At 36.3% G+C, this 20,113-nt stretch overlaps 1 protein-coding gene across 8 annotated transcripts in view; it reads right to left on the reverse strand.

The window, feature by feature from the left end:
* The window catches only part of YAP1 (Yes1 associated transcriptional regulator), a 108,427-nt gene that overhangs the window by 20,647 nt on the left and 67,667 nt on the right, over positions 1-20,113 (reverse strand). For 2 of the 8 annotated variants that reach the window (XM_082844294.1, XM_082844290.1), the window contains exons 4-5: positions 17,025-17,138; positions 1,490-1,671 (exon numbers count right to left, since the gene is read on the reverse strand). In XM_082844294.1, coding sequence (XP_082700420.1) covers positions 1,490-1,671; positions 17,025-17,138 — 296 coding nt within the window. Of the gene's footprint in view, positions 1-1,477; positions 1,672-17,018; positions 17,139-20,113 lie in introns of all 8 variants that reach the window. The other 6 variants (XM_082844292.1, XM_082844288.1, XM_082844293.1 and 3 more) reach the window with 3 other exon arrangements.

The following is a 20,113-nucleotide window of genomic DNA, read 5'->3' on the forward strand; positions in this document are numbered from 1 at the left end:
ATGTATATTTCACGTTCGCAAACAGAGGGAATGTCTCTGGGGGAAAAAAAAAAAATACAAGAAACTGATAGCTACTTACAACCAGAAAAGAGAACTAGAGAAATGGAAAAGGAGATTTCATTTTCACTGTATGTTTACCTTTTGTACACTTTCAAAATCACATCATGTTTATTATCCAAAATATTTACATAAAAATTTTAAAATATACTGCTTTGAGAAGATCACACTCCCAAAATCTGAACTTAGATTTTATCACTCTGAAATAAGATAAAGTAAAAATTCATTTTGAGATGAGGGATTATATATTCTTATGGCACATAAAGACCAACAGTATTTCTGAAAGAAAACTGATAAAAATGGTCGTAAAGTTTTCCAGCTAACGTTAGAAACTACCCATCCCAACATGAAAAAATATCCATAAGTAGATAATTTTAAAGCACTGTGGGATCTTCTAAACTTGGGATAGCCTGTATTGTTTTAAATAAAACATCTTAGATTCAGCAATACTGAAACATTTATCATTTGAGAAATATCATATTGTGTATTCCCCTAGACAAATAATTCATTTAAAGTAAAAGATGTTTCTCCCCAAGTGATGTCCCAGGGTTTCCCCCTTAGTGAAATCCTCAGATATATAGTAGTCTGCAATTCCATGTACAGACATACCTCATCTTATTGCACTTTGCAGACACTGCAATTTTTGTTTTTAAACATACTGAAGGTTTGTGGCAACCCTGTGTCTAGCAAGTCTATCAGAGCCATTTTTCCAACAACATTTGCTCACTTCATGCCTCGGTGTCACATTTTGGTAATTCTCACAATATTTCAGTCTTTTTCATTGTTATTATATTTGTTATGGTAATCTGTGATCAGGGATCTTTGATGTTACTATTACAAAAAATGACTCACTGAAGGCTCACATGATGGTTAATATTGTTTAACAATCAAGTATTTTAAAATTAAGGTATTTAATTTTACATTAAATTTATTTAAGTTTACATTAAATTTTACAATAAACAATTTACATTGTTTATTTTAAGACAATGCTATTGCACACTTAATAGACTACAGTACGGTGTAAACATTAACTTTCATATGCAACGGGAAAACAAAAAATTCATGTGATTCACTTTATTGTAATACTTGCTTTATTGTGGTGGTCTGGAACTGACCGGCAATATCTCCGAGGTATGCCTGTATATTTGAGGAAAAGCATCCTTGCTTCCTTCGATTTTTGCTTGACTGCAATGAATACGACCAAAACATCTCTTTGTGATAGAGGTTTACAAGTTACAGCCTATGTGATCAAAGGCCAGTTAAGAAACTAGAAACTAAGATGAAAGCTGGACAGAATGTTTCTGTGTCACTCTAGTTTCAGAGAAACAACATTCTTCTGTAACTAATAAATGTCAAAATGAAACACACCCAACTTTATGTAGGAAAACAAAACCCCAAGAGTGGAAGGCTGGTCTCTAACCTGTGGCCTCACCTGCCGAAGCAGTTCTTGCTGCTTCAGTCGCAGTCTCTCTTTCTCCATCTGCAACTGCTGCAGCCGCATCTGTTGCTGCTGGTTGGAATTGCCACCACCCATGACTCCTCCCTGAGGGCTCTGGGGGGCCAGGGGTGGTGGCTGTTTCACTGGAGCACTCTGACTGATTCTCTGGTTCATGGCTGAAATGAAACAGAAGATCTATCCTAAAATACTAGCAAGAAAAAGGATATTTAGTTATTCAAAAGCAACTGGGGATATTCAACATAGCCTTTTCTGTAGTAAGACTAGAAATAACCTAAAAATCCACCAATAGTACAATGGTTACATTAATTTATTATTATTGTAGTCATCTTCATCATTATCCTAGGATGTAAGGCAGCCATAAGAGAAAAGAAACAAGTAACTCTAATAGGCAGTGACATGGAACAGTCTAAGACATACTAAGTTAAAAGCATAGTACAGAATAGATAGTATTAAAAAAAAAGGGGGCAGGTGGAACATATATTACACGCATATCCAGAGAATCTGAACTGAAGGACAGCCAAGAAGCAATTAACATCTGTTGGTTCTGGACCTGGGGAACTAGATGACTAGAGGACCGAGTTCAAGAGAGACATTTTTTATAACTTTTCTGGGGAACTAGATGACTAGAGGACCGAGTTCAAGAGAGACATTTTTTATAACTTTTCAAGTTTGAATAATGTGAATATATTGCTTATTATAAAATATAATATATATTTAATTTAAAATAAATCTCTCAAAGTAACTGAGACAAAGCATCCTAAGCATTAAAGCTCATCAAGATTATTAATCTTTAAATATAACTCTAATAAATCAAGTAGATTAAATGATCTGATGCATGCTCATAATAAATTAAGCCTACAAGAATCTGGATGGGACTTCCCTGATGGTGCAGTGGTTAAGAATCCGCCTGCTGGACTTCTCTGGTGGCGCAGTGGTTAAGAATCCGCCTGCCAATGCAGGGAACACAGGTTCGAGCCCTGGTCCGGGAAGATCCCACATGCCGCACAGCAACTAAGCCCGTGTGCCACAACTACTGAGCCTGCGCTCTAGAGCCCACGAGCCACAACTACTGAGCCCGTGAGCCACAACTGCTGAAGCCACGTGCCTAGAGCCCATGCTCTGCAACAAGAGAAGCCACTGCAAGGAGATGTCCGTGCACCACAACGAAGAGTAGCCCCCGCTCGCTGCAACTAGAGAAAGCCTGAGCACAGCAACGAGGACCCAATGCAGCAATCAATCAATCAATAAATTAAAAAAAAAAAAAAGAATCGGCCTGACAATGCAGGAACATGGGTTTGATCCCTGGTCTGGGAAGATCCCACATGCTGTGGAGTAACTAAGCCCGTGCGCCACAACTACTGAGCCTGCGCTCTAGAGCCCGCGAGCCACAACTACTGAATCTCGCGCGTCTCGAGCCTGTGTTCTGCAACAAGAGAAGCCACCGCAATGAGAAGCCTGCGCACTGCAATGAAGAGTAGCCCCTGCTCACTGCAACTAGAGAAAGCCTGCACACAGCAAGGAAGACCCAATGCAGCCAAAAATAAATAAATAAACAAACAAATAAATTTATTTAAAAAAAAAGAATCTGGATGGCATAGATTGGTCTCATTCAACAGCTCAGGTAGTCATTGTTATTTTTTTAGTTGAACATAGAATATACCATTTGACAATTAGAAACAGACTGGATTCCTACACTACTGAATTTCTGTCACTGATACAACATTGACCAAACTGTGGATTGTGGTAACCTTGGTGAACAGATGGAAGTTTTATTATGTGAAAATGGCAATAAGAATGATGTATCACCTTTTCAGACACATATTCAACATTTTAAGGTGAAATTTCAGGTCACTGTTTCTACTAAATGTTTAATACATACTGACCAAAGAAAACCTCTGGCCCAAATGACTTCACAAACACTCGAGGAAGAAATAATACTAATCTTATTAAAACCTTTTCCAGAGAACAGCAAAGAAGGAAACTCCACAACACCTTTGAGACCAGCATAACCCTAATACCTTACAAGGACATTAAAACAAAGAAAAATTACAGATCACGTTCTCTAATGACCCTTGCTACCAAAATCTGAAATGACATTCACTGACAGCTCTCATGACATACTGGCTCCCAGCCAAGTGGCAAACTCCTTCTGGTGATTTTTCACGTGTCCTCTGTTGAAGGCACAGAGGCTGCTTGGTAAATGCCAACTCTTCTTGGAGGCTACTTGACCAAACCTCCCCAGCCTTCCCCAGAGTCTGCCATGTGCATTAAGAATCATCTTCCTTCAGGGCACTGCCCTGGGACATTTGTTTACTGACATTTCTCACACGACTGTAATTTTTTATTTACAAATTTGTATCTGCTCTTAGACTGGAGTGCCACAGGAGTGGGGAGAGTATCCTAATTGTGTATATATTCTCAGTGCCTAGTCCAGCATCTTTGCACAAAACTTGTGCTGAAAAAAAACACTGTAATGTTTCTAAGTCAGTTAAGTATTCACTGATGCAGATATTTAACTATTTAATATATGATAATATAGAAATCCTACCAATTTCCCCTTAGACTGACCAACTCTTCCATGAGACTGCATAACATTGATATAGAACCAAGGATATTAGAAGAAAGGAAAATTACAGACCAACTCTCTCCTAGCATGCCTTGGTTCAATTCAACCTACTGAGATATTTATATAAGGTGATGGTATTTTTGTTCTTACTCTTCCCCTCAATTTTTTCTGTATTTCTTTTTCTAATTTCTTGAGTTGAACTTACTTAGTTTAAGTCTTTTCTTAGAGCATTTAAGTCAATAAATTTACCTTTAAGTACAGTATTTCCTGCATGTCATACAGTTGAAATAGTACATAAAATTCATGATTGTTCTACCCCAAATATCTGTAATTTCTATTGTGATTTCCATTTAACTCATGAGTTACTAAGGAGTACACTTTTATGCTCTCAAGCATACATTTAAATTTTTAAAAATAATTTCCATAAACAAATAGAGAAGCAGAAAAAATAATACAGATGATGAATCCTCATGTAGTCATCATCCGGGTTCCCAATGATCAATACATAACCAATTTTGTTTTACATCTATTCTCATCGACTTTTCCCTCAATTATTTTCAAGCAAATAATACAGCATTTCATCCATAAATAATCACAATATGTATCATTCGGATTTTTGCTTAGATTCTTAGATCTTATAACTATATTTTCTGTCTAATGCTGAAAAATTTGCTTCCAATAACATTAATATGTACTATCCTTCTATACATATGCAAGTATTTCAAAATAACATACAACCGATTATTAAAGTTATGATCAACAAAATGATTATTAAAAGTTTGGTCCTTAAGATATTTCATTAGGTGTATCCAGCCAAATCACTGTGGTTAAGTGTCATCTGAAATAATTCTTCCCTGTGTGACTCGGCCAACTCAACATACAGGCTCACTTGTGGCGATGTGCTTCTGAATTTCAGACACTGGCTTTACTTGCCACTCCCCACTGCTCCTAGCAGTTTGTTTATTCCGTTTTTAAAAATCAAAGCAAACACACAGATATGGTAGCATACTTCTTAGATATATGGTGGCATACTCTTAATACTTAACTTCATTTTGCCTTTTTGCTAATAACATATCCTTGAGACTACTCCAAAGCAGTATATAGAGGTTCCCCCCGCCCCCGCCATTTTCTTTTAAAAATAGCATAGTATTTCATTCAACTAATTTCCTATTAGGTACCAGAGTTTTAATTATAACCTATATGTTTAATAGCTGGTAGAGCAAGCCGTATTTTTTTTGAAGCTAACTTTTTATTATTGGGATCTAATTTTATTGCTTTGTGGTTAAAAGAATCTGGTCTGTATACTGATTCTTGAAATTTGTGACTTGACATGTGGTCAGTCCTTGCTATTGTACCAGGTCAGGGGCAGACGGCTACACGCCTGGCTTTCACCACTGAGAGTGTTTCATGTATCTCTGTCTTTGTTCTTAACACTTTGAGTTCCTGATATCCTGACTGGCTGACTGGTCCCTAGCCCTGCCCTTGCTCACTGCTTTGTGTGGTTTTGTTTTCTGACCAGCAGAGACTTTTTTTAAATTTATGATCCCAGTTAAGTCTTTCTGGTTATCTCTTTTAAATGTTTTGTCTGGCATAGCAGAGAAGGGATGTCAAAAAAAACATGACTCGCTGCTTCATATTGTTCAAAGCCTTATTAATCTCTTTTATGACCAAAAACAAAAACAAAAAAACCCCACATTTATAAAATGTCTTTACAAAGAATAAATGGCTAAAACCTTAATAATTACGGTTTATAGTTAGTATTTTACAGGGGAATGGATAGAAAAAAAGCCAAAAAATTTTAATGGCTAAGATTTGCCAATCAATAACCTCATTTAATACAATTGCTTATACTTTCCTGTCACCAACATTATTAGATGCACAATTGACAGGCCTCATAGTATGATATAAAAAATATGGCCTTTAGAGTCAAACAAACCATGATTAGAGTTGGGCACACCAGTTCGTGGTTCATCTAATCCTCTGTTTCCTCAGCTATACCTGCGGACATTAACATCACCCTTTTGGATCACTGTGGGGCTTATAAGTAATATGTAAAGCATCTACTATAGTCCTGGAATACAACAGATGCTCCAAAAATGTTAGCCTCCTCCCTTTTCCGAATAGTTCTTTCTAAACTTTAAGATTACCAGTCCTGCAGATAATCATCTTGGCTTGAATTCCCATACCTTCCCTCCCCCGTCCTTCCACTTCACCATGCCACTCACTGTTTCTAAGTATTCTATGATTCATAAAGATATGCATATTTATCTTTCCTGTAAGATCTAAACAGAAAAAAATAGGTGGGGGAGTTTGAGCCTTAGCTTAACCTCCCTAGGGATCCTTCTCTTTTGGTGAACATGTTCTTGGCATTCCCATAGGGCACTCCCTCAACATATTTATTTTCCCAAAGAGATGTTTTCTTATGTTGTGCTATGTCAGGTTCAATCATATGAGTTAAATATGAATTGGGGGACTGATCTGAGTATCTATCACATATGGTGAACATCTCACAAACTGAGGCCTAGTGCAAACAACTACTGGGGAAAAAATGTTTTCCATTCCAAGCAGTTAAATAAATTAAAAAATTTTAAAAACTGCTAGGAAATAACCCATTAGTAAGTGTTGAAATGATAAAATATGATTGATTTCAAAACAGATTCTAGAGCTATACAGTGTTAAATATTTCATCTATTAAGAAACATTTTTTAAAAAGCTCTTGAGCTTTCCATACTGGATTTTTATTAAGTAATATAGCATTTAACAAGTTAATGTAAATATTCCTTGAGAAAACTAACTGGACAATAACAGTATTGTATGAAAATAAACAGGTAAATATCCTCTGCTTCCCACCAGTTTCTCAGAATTAGATACCATTAGCAGTAATCATTAATGACAGTGACCACTGCTGATGGCACACTCAATTGGTTGGGAAAGTCTTTTTCAAATCTAAGCTTATCTGACTATTAAAAACCACAGAAAGGGAAAAATAAGGGTATCAAAAGATGGAGTAAGAACTCCACAGAATTAAACAGAAATTTGCACAAAATATGCAATAGAAATAGTCTCTCTGGCTAATAATGGTGAGCACTTTTGGTTGTGTTTACCTAAATGCTGTTACCTATGGATACAAGCAGTGCTACAAGCTTCCATATAAAGAGCTCACTTAAATGACCAATTCAAACAACCGAGTTTATCTACAGAAGCCGGGATTTCTTCTCTTCAGAAGCATCCTGTTCTTTACCTTCTGACTATCTCAAGCATTTCAACAAAGCACAGAGCAGTGCACCCACATGGGGTGCAGCAGAGACCTCACAAGCAGGCAAGAAACAAAACAAGCTTTGTTTCTTGGGGGAAGGGGGCAGGGCAGCTAAAAAAGAAAAGAACTGCATTACCACCTTCTTCCCCTCCATGACCAACTACCAAAATCTCAATGTTTCCAGTTTTAACAAAATTTCTAAAAGGTAAAGGAGAAAACAAATCCCTAAAATATGACAAATTTTTTAAAAAAATGCTACATTTTAAATTCAGCCTTTGCTGCCTGAACTATGAAATAGTAACTGTTTCAAGTTTTTCTTAACCGATCAGTCCTGACAGCTTTATGGTAGCAAATCATACACTCAGCAATTACTGAAAAAGAAGAGACGACCTTCTCAAAAACAAAGGAGGTCATCACCACGGGTTCTTTCCAGATTTTATTCTGAACATCTGAATTTTCAAACTTCAGACAAATTTTAGATTTGCATAATTTGTATCTTCAACCTTGGAATATTACAAAGTACTACAGATGTGGTAATCAATCGTAGACTTCGAGATAATAAATTCAATCCTAGTAACCTCATTAAGTGTAAATTTAAAATCAGAAAATTATTTTGAGCTTTTAAAATAATAACTCACATCAAATCTCCCACAACACAAGAAAGCACCTTTTTACTTTGTCTTATCAAGTTTCAGATATTACATGGTTACATGTTAGAATGGCTATATTAGTTTGCTTATAACATTTAGAAACAAATTTTAGGTTTTTCCCCCATACCTACAAGGGTACTTAAGACTGTAAAATTAAAAGAAATGAATGCTTTTCTAAAAACACAAACTAACAGGCCAACTCTGTCAGTCTTAAAACAGTAAAAACAAAACACAAAACACCCACTGCTAGCTAAGTCTTTCAATATGACCTAGGGGATTGAATTGTCTACAAAAAGTTGCTACTAACTGGCACAAAAATTTATGTATTTAAATACAAAATGATGTTTTTTTCAGTGAAAATTACTTACTATTTGATTCACACTGAAAATCTGTCTCTTACAAAAGGAGCAAAAGGCCAGGGTCCTTATCTCATGACTGAATATAACTTTTTATTATCAATATGCAAAAGACATCTCCCAACACTCAATTAAGCTATACCTAAATGATAACACCATGCCCAGGAATGACTTTTTAAAAAAAGTTATACTGAGATATTTCACCCCTTTAGTAATTTTAATATATTCATAGAATTGTATAACCATCACCACTATCTAATTTCAGAACACTTTCATCATCCCCAAAAGAAACCCTGTATCCTTTAGCAGTACACATCCTATTGCCCCTCCCCCAGCCCCTGGTAACCATTAATCTACTTTGTTTCTTTGGATTTGTCATATATATGGAATATATATGACATGTCATATATATGGAATCAATTTTGTGACTGGCTTGTTTCACTTAATATATTTTCCAGATTCATCCACGTTACAGTATGTATCAGCATTTTATTCCTTTTTATTGCCAAATAATATTCCACTGTACAGATATACTACATTTTGTTAGTCTGTTAATCAACTGATGGATATCTGTGTTATTTTCACTTTTTGTTTATTATGAATCATGTGGCTACAAACATACAAATGTGCAGGTTTTTGTGTGGACATGTGGTTTCCTTTTTTGGGCAATATATATCTAGGAATGGAATTGCTAGGTCATATGGTAACTATATGTTTAACTTTTTGAGGAACTGCCAAACTGTTTTCTAAAGTGGCTGCATCATTTTTCAATCACATCAGCAATGTATGAGGGTTCCAACTGCTCCATATTCTGGTCAACACTTGTTAATGCCTGTCTTTCATTTTAGCCATCTTACTGAGAATAAAGTGGCACCTCATTGTGGTTTTGCTTTGTATGATGTGGTTACAGTTAACCTCCCCTAAAACTCTACCCCAGGTCTTACCATAAGCAAAATAATCTCTCCCTCCCACACTCTGTACTTCTCTCCCTTACCAAACATCAACTTCCAGGCCCCCCAACCTGGGTTAAAGTATTTTAATCTTTAAACTGTTCAAAAATACCAATAACACCTTTTTTTAGGTCAATTCGACACTGTCTTCCTTCAACCACCTATCAAAAGTCTGGCATGAAAATTTATTATAATGGTATTTTTCAAACAATACAATTGAGAATGGAGCTTAAAAAACATTCAACAGAACATTTTTTCCTCATCACCTCATTAAGCAGTTTGGGGCAGGACACAGGAGTTGCTAAATGAGGTGAGGAGAAGGGAGAAAGCGGTCTAACTAGCCTTCGGCTCTCTCTGTCCCCCGGATATAACTGTGTTTTTTCCCTCTACTATGAAAATAAAGTTTAAAGGCTAGTTTGGAGAGAAAGTACAGATAATGAAACTATTAGTCTAAAGAGAAGGGGAATAACATTTTAAAATCTACCTGCCATCATGAATTCATGTTAATGAGCAAATAGTTCCATTAACAGCTTTATTCCTAATTACATATAATGTATTACTATTAATCCTCTTTCACTAGGGGAATTTATAATTTAGAAGAGATGAATCCGAGTTCTGACTGACAAGCACAAAAACTGGCCCTTTTATATACTGTAGAGCTTGACTGGCTTTTTCTTACCTTTTAATGTCCCTCACAGCACCTTATTTATGATCCCTCATTGTACTTAACACATTTTGTAATAATTATTTATTTTGTAGCTGACAACCCCATGCCTGCCTGCTAGCATAGTACCTGGTACATAACTGGCATTCATCAGTTGAATGAGTAAATAAATACTCAAATAGTTTCTATCCCTAGTTAGTAGGATGCTAATTAGTAATACACAGGAGAATCTCCAAGCTGAAGCAAGTCCAGAATGAGTTCTGAAGCAACCTCAGCAACCAAGGTAGCAGAACAACAGGAGTATAAAACAAAGCAAAGAATATGAACCACTCCTCTTCTAAATCATTCCAATTTATTTCAGCAGAAATCTATTTATTTGACTTTTCCCTCAAGAAGTCTATAATCTCTTTTTCTATAACTGAGTCTCTGGGTTGTCACAAAAAGTGACATCACCAAATGGCTCTCTTCTCCAGCACATTTTATAAGATATTTGCTATTAATGCAGAGTTGATAGAAATACGACTTGAAACATAGTTTTCTTTTAAAAATGAATTAAGTTTTCTTGTGTTTGATGTGAGGGGCTTTAGTAACACAAATAAACCATTAATTTAAATTATCATTCAGTGACTTTAAGTTTTAAAATTCTATATGAAAAACTCATTATGTAAACAAAGAAAAATATTTCTTCACTGTATAATTATTTGTATCATTGAACCATCATCAAGTAGAAACTACATATTAATTTAACTTCATTAACGTATGTCTATTCACCCTTGGCAAGTAGGAGAGACTGCTTACCATGATTGATAAACTATTTTGACACCATCCTCCTGACTGTAACATAAAAAAAAAAAAAACCTAAAACTGCAAACCTCTAATATTGAACTAATTTTGATATTCTATAACCTTACGTATTAAAATGTTCATTTCGGCTAGTGTTTGTTTTTTAAGTAAAACAACAAAAAAATGTAGTGAGGGCAACAATTAGTAACAATCTCCAACATGGAGATGTTTTAAATAGGACTTCACTAAGCACATGGCCTAGAAGTATACTTCAAATCAGCTTACATCAGGCTCCTAACATGGTAACTTTATGAGAGTTCTAAATTTTAGAAACAAAGCATACTAAAAATGCATCATCTTTAAGGCAGTTTAAACTCCTATATATGTCAGAGCTGATAGCGTGGACAAAACTTAACTATTCCATCTAGCGCTGCCCATCCCCCATCAGATTTGTTTGCCTGGGCATACCCACCATGTGATAAGGCTTATCTTTAAAGGTTGAAAGATTTCCTGGTCTCCTCTTCAAAAGTAATTCCCAGCTGTGACCAGAGGGCCAAAAGCTAAACTTAAATGGTGCAATAAATAGTTCAAAAATATCTCTGAAAGCTCAGTGCACTCAAATCCATAAAGCTATTGAGAAGTAACCTTAAGCAAGGATCCAAAACAGTCACTGAAGAATTCATAATCTAGCATATTATATTAAATTAATTAAGGACTGGAAATATTCTTAAAAGCATCTAGTATATGAGTCCAATTAAGTCAAGAGAAGTCAGGTATCTTTCTGAATGAGTTGGTTACACTGTTGATACCAGAAGAACTTGGGTCTCTTGATTCCCAATTGAGTAGGTAAATTTTTCTATGACACAATTTAATTCATTTGAATTCACATGTAGAAAAGAGGATGCTAGCTAACTTCTACTAATGGATTTTTGGAGGGCGTATAAAATGTCAGGTCAGAGCAATGTCATAACTATTTTTCTCACTGGATAATGTGCATTTAAAAACTACATTGAGTATCACATTTAAAGAGGCATCCAGAGAAGGGAAGTCTTAAATGCATAAAAAAAAACAAAACTCAGAACTCTTAATGCATAAAAAAACTGGAGAAACCACAGTTAAAAGAGAACACTCTGGGATTAGAAATGTATTCACAAATTTGAAGGGAAGTAAATTTCTGAGTAATAAAGGGACACATATTTTCTGGTCATTAGAACCTTCCTTAAATAGAATGGACTGCCTTGTAACGGGGTAAGCTCCAAGTCAAGGGAAAGGGAAAGGTCAAAGGTGAGGTTGGAAGGTAATCTCTTAAGGATATGGTAGAGGTGAGGCATGATAATTCATCTAGATGGCTTCACTTCTGTAATTGGAAACTCATTACCTTTGGGTAATTTCCTCAAGATGAGTCACAATACAGTATATAAGTAAATGCTTCAACCATTGTCATCTTCCTCCCTCTGAAATTTCCATGTGTTAGTATTGGTGACTTAGGTGTGCTTTTGAAAAGATTAACTGCATGTAATCTAAATTTCTTTAAAATTCTGGGTGTCAAAAGATCAAGTCCAGATTCTAGTTCTGTCACTCAACTATATAACCGTGGGTAGTCACAATTTCCCTAGATCTCAGAGAAACTCAGATTTGGGGCAAAATCCCTACCTCTACCAGTTATTTTATTTTATTTTTTTATTGCGGTACGCGGGCCTCTCACTGTTGTGGCCTCTCCCGTTGCGGAGCACAGGCTCCGGATGCGCCGGCTCAGCGGCCATGGCTCACGGGCCCAGCCGCTCTGCAGCATGTGGGATCTTCCCGGACCAGGGCACGAACCCGTGTCCCCTGCATTGGCAGGCGGACTCTCAACCACTGCGCCACCAGGGAAGCCCTCTACCAGTTATTTTTCAAAAAATATATGTTGATGGCTTGGGGAGTCACAAGGACTGGGTGGCACTACGGCATTTAGTGGACAACCGTCAGGGATGTTGAACATTCTTCAGTGCCCAGGATACACCCTCCCTCCTCCTTTGAGAAATGTTGATTAGAAGAATTACAAATTCCTTTTCAGGGCCAAATTTTATGAGGTTTATTTGTTTTAAGAAGTTTTAGTTAGCAACAGCTCTATTTACCTAAAACACACTGAAACATCTTTTCCTCCCTACCCTAAGTAGTTAATAATATAATTCACAACCAAATACTGACATTTTAGGATCATCAGGCAAGATTTAAAAGAGGGTAAGGAGGGCTTCCCTGGTGGCGCAGTGGTTGAGAGTCCGCCTGCTGAGGCAGGGCACACGGGTTCGTGCCCCGGTTCGGGAAGATCCCACATGTCGCGGAGCGGCTGGGCCCGTGAGCCGTGGCCGCTGAACCTGTGGGAGAGGCCACAACAGTAAGAGGCCCGCGTACCGCAAAAAAAAAAAAAAAAAAAGAGGGTAAGGAAAACAAAACAAAAAACCAAAGAACTTGTTTTTAATGCACGAATATAAAGAGACTTGCTTCAATAAAATTCAAATGATTTGATGTTGGTATTCTAGCTACCCAAGACTCCATTAATGGAGTTACAGATTTAGTTTCTACAGCCTTTAGTGTTTTTTCCTACCTCTACTAGAACAGACTTAGGTAACTTTAGGTACATTTTCATCAAAAGTAAAATATTACTTATAACAGCTATCAGAAATATTTAGTCTTCAAGGAAAAAGGTTAATGAATGTCTAAACAGTTAAAAAATTTAACAGACCTTTAATTATTGATGCAAAATATTTAACTTTGATAAGAAAGATGTGAACAACTTTTGGCTTTTGACTTAATAGCAAGTTTTGGGAAACTTTGAAACCAAGGACCAAAATCAACACCTAGGTTTTAATTAGCTGTGACATTTCCATGCACAGAATTTCTATGCACAAAATTACTGATAGTAATTATAAAGGATATTCTGAATTCGCCAACTACGTTGTTTATTACCTCCTTTAAGTCTCAAAAGATACACCTTTTAATCCAAATCTCTAGTTCCAGTTATTTTATTTACACCCAACGTGTTTTTAATCCCAGTGGTCCCATCAGCACTTATTTCCAGAAACACAGATTCTAACACTACTTATTATGTCCTTTTATATAAACAAGGACAACAACATTACATAAAAGATCAGTTCATTGACCATTAATATTCTGGAATAGAGTTTTCATTCTGAAAAACAGGAATTATAATTTTTGTGTATGTTTTCATTAGGGCTTTTACTGGAAAATATTCAAATGGCTATTATTATATAAAACAATAAATAATTTTACAACATACAAGAAAATATTTAAACCTGAGACTCTTCATGTTTGCAAGTATAAAATCTCTAGGAAAAAGAGAGTTAATAAGAAATAATTTAATGACCTGCATAATACTCAAGCATCAACTTTCTTTAACACAGTGTGAAAACATTCCTAATATGATTCCTTAAAAACAAACAAAAGCCCTCCTTTTTTCGAAGTCAGTAAATATCAGCTAATTCTTATTGGCACTGGATGTCACTTCATGATTTGTTACAAATCACTAATCAATGCTGTAAAATAATATGTCAGGGATATATAGTTTTTAGGGAGGGGCAAGATAAGGGTATGGGATTAAGAGACACAAACTACTATGTATAAAACAAATAAACAACAAGAAAACATTGTACAGCACAGGGAAATAGTCATTATCATACAATAACTTTAAATGGAGTATAAGCTTTAAAAATGTTGAATCACTGCTATACACCTGAAACTAATATTGTAAGTCAACGTAAAATAAAAACTTCAATAAAAATTTTTAAATGATACATAGTTTTTAAACGTTAAAGAATAAAAAATCAGATAAAAAAGAAACAATGCATAACTAATTATTTAATTTCCTGAATTTATGTTACATGGATAATTTATTAACTTCATGTGGGATGTGAATTATTCTAAATATAATTATTCTAAAGCATCTGATAAAGAACAGAAATATAAAAGAGGCTGGTGTTTGAAGGAGGTGAGTGATAAAGTCAAGCTTATCAGATGTAAGGTGTATCTTCTACTCTAAAATGTCAAAAGACATAGGTCAACTTGACTTAAGGTAAAAAATGGTAAATACTTTCATATAGATTTGGGGAATATAGGAAAACAAATTTCACAACCATGAAAGCAATAACCTATCATTTGTTGGTGTCTGCATGGTTCAAAGGGTCAGAAAGGGGAAAGTCTATATTTTTTTGGCAGATAAAATGCAACCCACCATAGAACTTCAGATTTCAAGGAAAACTCCTTCAAATTCAGCAGCTAACAGCTTGTCTCTATTTGCTGTCACTCTGGATCAGAGAAACCCACACTTTTTTTTTTCCCTTTCCTGCTCCCCTTCAGTTACACTTGAGCTCTCTGACTGAAAAGGTCTGGAACAGATTAAAAGTCGGGCCACAAAATAAAAAGCTTTGGCATGTTGTCAAGCCTGTCTGGAATACACATACACAGTGGGCCCAAAAAGGGAAACTAAACGCAGTAAGAGTATTTTATGAAAACTTTTCTTGGCATAGCTAACTGTACGCTGTGTGTACATACGCGTTGAAGGTGGGAGGGAGATTATCATTATTTTTTTTTGGTACTTTCTCCCATTTAAAAAAAAAGACCAAGCTGTGTGTGTAATTAATGAATCTACTTAAGCTCACAGCCAAGTTGTTTTATTTCACTTTTTATTAACTGAAAATACTTAAAAAAAAAAAAGCTTTGTTCCAATTGCTGATTTCTATAGTTAGCTAAGGGTTAATCATCATTTTTCATAATCTCGTGTAGAGGGAAAAAAAATCCCACAGTACCATTTTTTAAAATTTCCAAAACATGGACAAGCAGAATTCATTTCATTAAAGATGATTTAAGGAAACATGTCTGTTATCGTTCTAGTCCATACAAATGGCAACATTTATTAAATTCTCTACCTTACTTGGTTTCCTGTTTCAACCACAAGGGCTTATTCAAGCATTAAATAGAATCTGAAGTTGCAAATTATTAACATGCCACATTACTTTTTTTAACACTCAAATAGGTCTTGAAACTCAAAAGGCTAGCATTTAAGCCAAACCGGATATCTGTCAAAATGACAGTCTCTGCCCTGATCCCACCTTTGACTTGACTTGAATAGGGGATTCAATCAGTTCATAAAGCTGGCCAATCAGTAAGCTTGGGGCAAACCCAAATGTTGGGGGTTTAAAAAGGTGTACATATAGATATAGGAGAACTGCTCAGAACGTTCCTGATGGGGAAGTTATTTTACCCAACCAGCTCTGGGTAGAGTTTTTCTTTCTCTTTTTCCCCCAGGACTGTGTTTTGATGGCATTCACAGAGTTAATTCCTCTTTCCCATAAGGGCCCCACAGTTGTTGTTAGGTCAACCCCTGTAAAGCTTCAAAGGTTCCGAGTTCCCTCAGTCTGACCTACTCAGTGATCTGCACATTGTTTTCATTTAGCTGCATCCAGTCCAAGACGAAAGCTTTAAAACCACAATGATCTGCTCCTTTTTAAATACATTTTTCCATGGCTTTGGAAAAATGTCTCAGAAACCCAACTGAAGAAACTGAAAACAGTGAAAAAAAATGTGTAAAAAGGCCCTAAAAAAAATGTATACTATTATCAAAATATGCACATTTGGGAGGCGAGTATTTCTTTGTGCAAATGGTGATTTTTGTCATTTGATTTGGAGGGAAATATGGCTTATTTTGGGTTTGTTTCCTAAATGAAAAACAAAGGAAAAACCCTCTTTACTTAAAAAAGGGGGGGCAGAAGCGAAGAGAAGGAAAAAAAGGCTTTCATTGGTCTATCTCTAGGGTGACGGGGTACCCACCCCCCCTAGGATAGAAAACATTATAATACCCAGGCACAGGATGGTACTCATGGCTCTCTTAAGTTAAGCATAAGCAGACACCACGTTACTGACAAAAGTTGATATCCCAGGTTTTAGATGAAGCGACAGACTGATTATTTCTGTAGCTAGAAAGATCATTTTAAACACGATCACTGCGTTTCCCCAAAATGTGAAAGGAACGGCGAGTCTGGTTAGTAAACCACCACAACATTCCTCCAACCCCATCCCAAGAAGTCCAAGCTAAAAGGCTGATTTAGACCTGAATTTCTCAAGTTTAAAGTGAAAGGTATAAAAACAGTACTTGGATAAGTTGGATGGGCAGTCATTTTTTAAAATTATGAAGCAGTGCAATTTAATTTAAATGTACCTTCCCAAATTCACATACCAAAAAACAGTCATCAAAAATATCTAAAAAGATTTTGAGATGAACCTTTACCAAAACGAGGGTCAAGCCTGGGGTCTAGCCAAGAGGTGGTCTTGTTCTTATGGTTTATATAGTATATTTCTCCATCCTGAGTCATGGCTTGTTCCCATCCATCAGGAAGAGGACCTATAAATACAGAAAAAAAATCACGGTTGGTTTTTAACTTGGTGCATCTAAAAAAAAGTGAGAGGGGTGCTAATTTAAAAAGAAAACACATCCTGACATAAAACAACTCATTAATGCAGAATTAACAATGTGCTCAGAGAAGAAAGGTAAACCTGTATACTTGATTCTTCTCCACTAAAAGGAAATTACCCAATAATAAAATCTATACCCCCAAAGACACAGATGTAAAAAAAGGTCAGATTTTTAGAAAATGCTCTGGAAGTCATGACGCAAATAACTGTTATTAGTGTTAATATAAGACATGGAGTGCTGCAGCTCAGGGACCATCCCCCAATCCAGTCAGTTTTGGGACAGTATCTTCCTAGAGACCCCAAAAGGTTCTTTAATAAGGAATATATGCAAGTGTTCTCAGAGTACCTACAGTATCATAAACATTCTGCTTAATATAAAGCACAGTTTAGCTAAGACTGCCAAGTACCATTTATTTCCATTATTTATGTGACTGACTCACACCAAGAAAACTATAATAGAGAAAACATGGTTCAAAAAAGCTTATTCTTAAGCAGCCTGGAAGTTACTAGGAGGTGGGAATTGTGGCTAGAAGTTTAAGTTTGTCAGAGACTTGGGAAGGGGGCAGAGTAAACACCACAACTGCCAGAAGGCAAATTTCTCAGGAAGAAAAAGAGAAAAGGTACAAATTTCAAAGCTACAGAGTGAGGAAGTAATACCTGGGAGATAGGGCTAAAGAATATAGAAAGTATAAGAAGATTATTCTACCTTTATGAGGGAAGGGAGGCTAGATAGTTGCTTTTAAGAGGTACTAGCAATGAAAAGAGAGGCCCAGTATAAACCACTAAATTCAGGCATATTTCCTCCTTGTCTCTCCCACTCCCCGGCTTCCACTTCCCACTCCCACCAGGAATCAGAAAAGGCAAAGGTAAATTGGGAGAGTCTGAGCAAATGCCTAAAATTTTCCATCTGTGGACCAACACGAATTGACTGCTTACTGTGTGCCAGTCCCTGTGCTAAGTATATTAGGTACATTAACTCGTTTAATCCTTACAATGACCAAGGACATAAGCAGTAGTACTATCTCCATTCTAATGGGGAAACTGAGGCACAGAGTGGTTTAGTCAGTACATCACAAAGCTAGTGTCAGAGATGATAAACTTAGCAGCCTAATTCCTGAGACATTTTTCTCATAACAACACTTCTTTTTATTCACCTCCCACATCCAAGATCAGAGACTAAGTATGTTTCCTGTGCAAAAATGGAACAAGTTCCTTCTTTCTATACTGGCAGTCCAACAGCCTTAAGAGTAATGCTGAAAGAGTAACTTTGGTTAAACAGACCACTCACACAGGCCCATGGGACCCAAGGCCCTAATTCTAGGCCAGTTTCATTTGTATTAGGAACAGACCAATTTGCTCCTATAGTATTATCAAAGATCTACTTTGATGGGGTCAAAATCCTGTTAGGGAATGCAGGCATGTGGAACCGGAGTGTTCTGTCCTAGACAGGCCACAGGGGGAAGACCCTTCTCCAGTCCTGAATATGGAACTCTGCACACAATGCTAACCATGTCCAGAGTTGAACTTTGCTGCAGAAATCCTGTGTTTACTAAAAAGTGAATGGGAAGCAGATCTGTTTAACACATGTAAATCAAACAAATCACTTTTCTCAGCAGCCTTCAGTGTCACTTTGGGTTCTATTTCCCCACTAGGAAGACAGAACCTCCAGAACTGAATATTAAGGGTTTGTTACTGACTTTAATTGCGAAGATGGCTCAATTGTAAAATGCTTCTGAAAAACAAGTAATTAAAATTCTAACTTCCTAAGATATCATGATGATGAACAAGTCAACAGAAGTCACTGGATGCCTTTGGAAGCATCAACCCAATGGCCCTAACAGACCTCATTATAGCCTCCAAACCTGCCTCCTGAGTAAATGGATTCCCTACTTTTTTTTTTTTTAAACAATATCACTCTCTACCTTTGTTGTCTGAGTTAGAACCAAGAACAGTATCTTGGATACAAATCAACTTTCCCTTTCTGCTCCACCCACTCCATGCTGTAGACTCCACTTAACACTCTGACTGATCTGTTGCAGCCCGTCTCTAAGAATTCAACCATCAATAATTTTCAGCTCTTTTTCTTAACCACTACAGATCTTTGTTCCTGGTGTCTGACTTCTTGTTTCCTCTCCTCATTCCAGTGTCTCCTATCAAGCAGCCACCAGGGTTTTCTTCTTAAAATACTACCCAATCAACATTTATATGTTACTCACTGATTTTAAAAACGTTTCCCTTGCTCTCTACCATCAAAAGGAAAATGCCAGCTGGACTCATTTCTTAATAAGTCTTCCTCACACACCCAACCCTCACTCTACTTCCCAAAGTTTTCACAAAATCATGCCATCTCCTTGTATGTACTATTCGTGTCATCACAGACAGCCTTCTGCCCCATCTCTTATAAACTCTTATTCATCTTAAAAGAGAAAGCTCAGATGTCACCCCTTTGATTCAGCTTTCCCTGATTACCCCACATAAAATCATTAACTTCCTCTTCTACTCTGTATTAATGTTTTAACAGATAGAGCTGTATTTATTTGCTTACATGTCTGCCTTCCTGACAATGACCAGGCCACTTATCTTTTAACTCGTGTCCAGTATCTGAGTAATTGCTCACTAGATATTTAATGGAAGAATGAACATCCTGCCTTCTAATACTTTGAACTTTCTATAAACAAGCTTAAAATCATATAGTACATATATGGGGTTGGCCAAAAAGTTGGTTTGGGTTTTCCCATAAGATGTATACGGAAGATAAATATCACAAATATATCAAAAACTTCAAATTGTCTATGCATTCACACACTGACATGAGCCACAAACATTCCTTCACAGCGACTGTACTCATTAGCCTATCACAGAACCAGATTTTGTCATAAACTATAAAACTTTTAATACAAAATT

The sequence above is a fragment of the Leucopleurus acutus genome (assembly GCF_964270905.1).
Source record: "Leucopleurus acutus genome assembly, chromosome: 8".
In the NCBI taxonomy this organism is placed as follows: domain Eukaryota; kingdom Metazoa; phylum Chordata; class Mammalia; order Artiodactyla; family Delphinidae; genus Leucopleurus; species Leucopleurus acutus.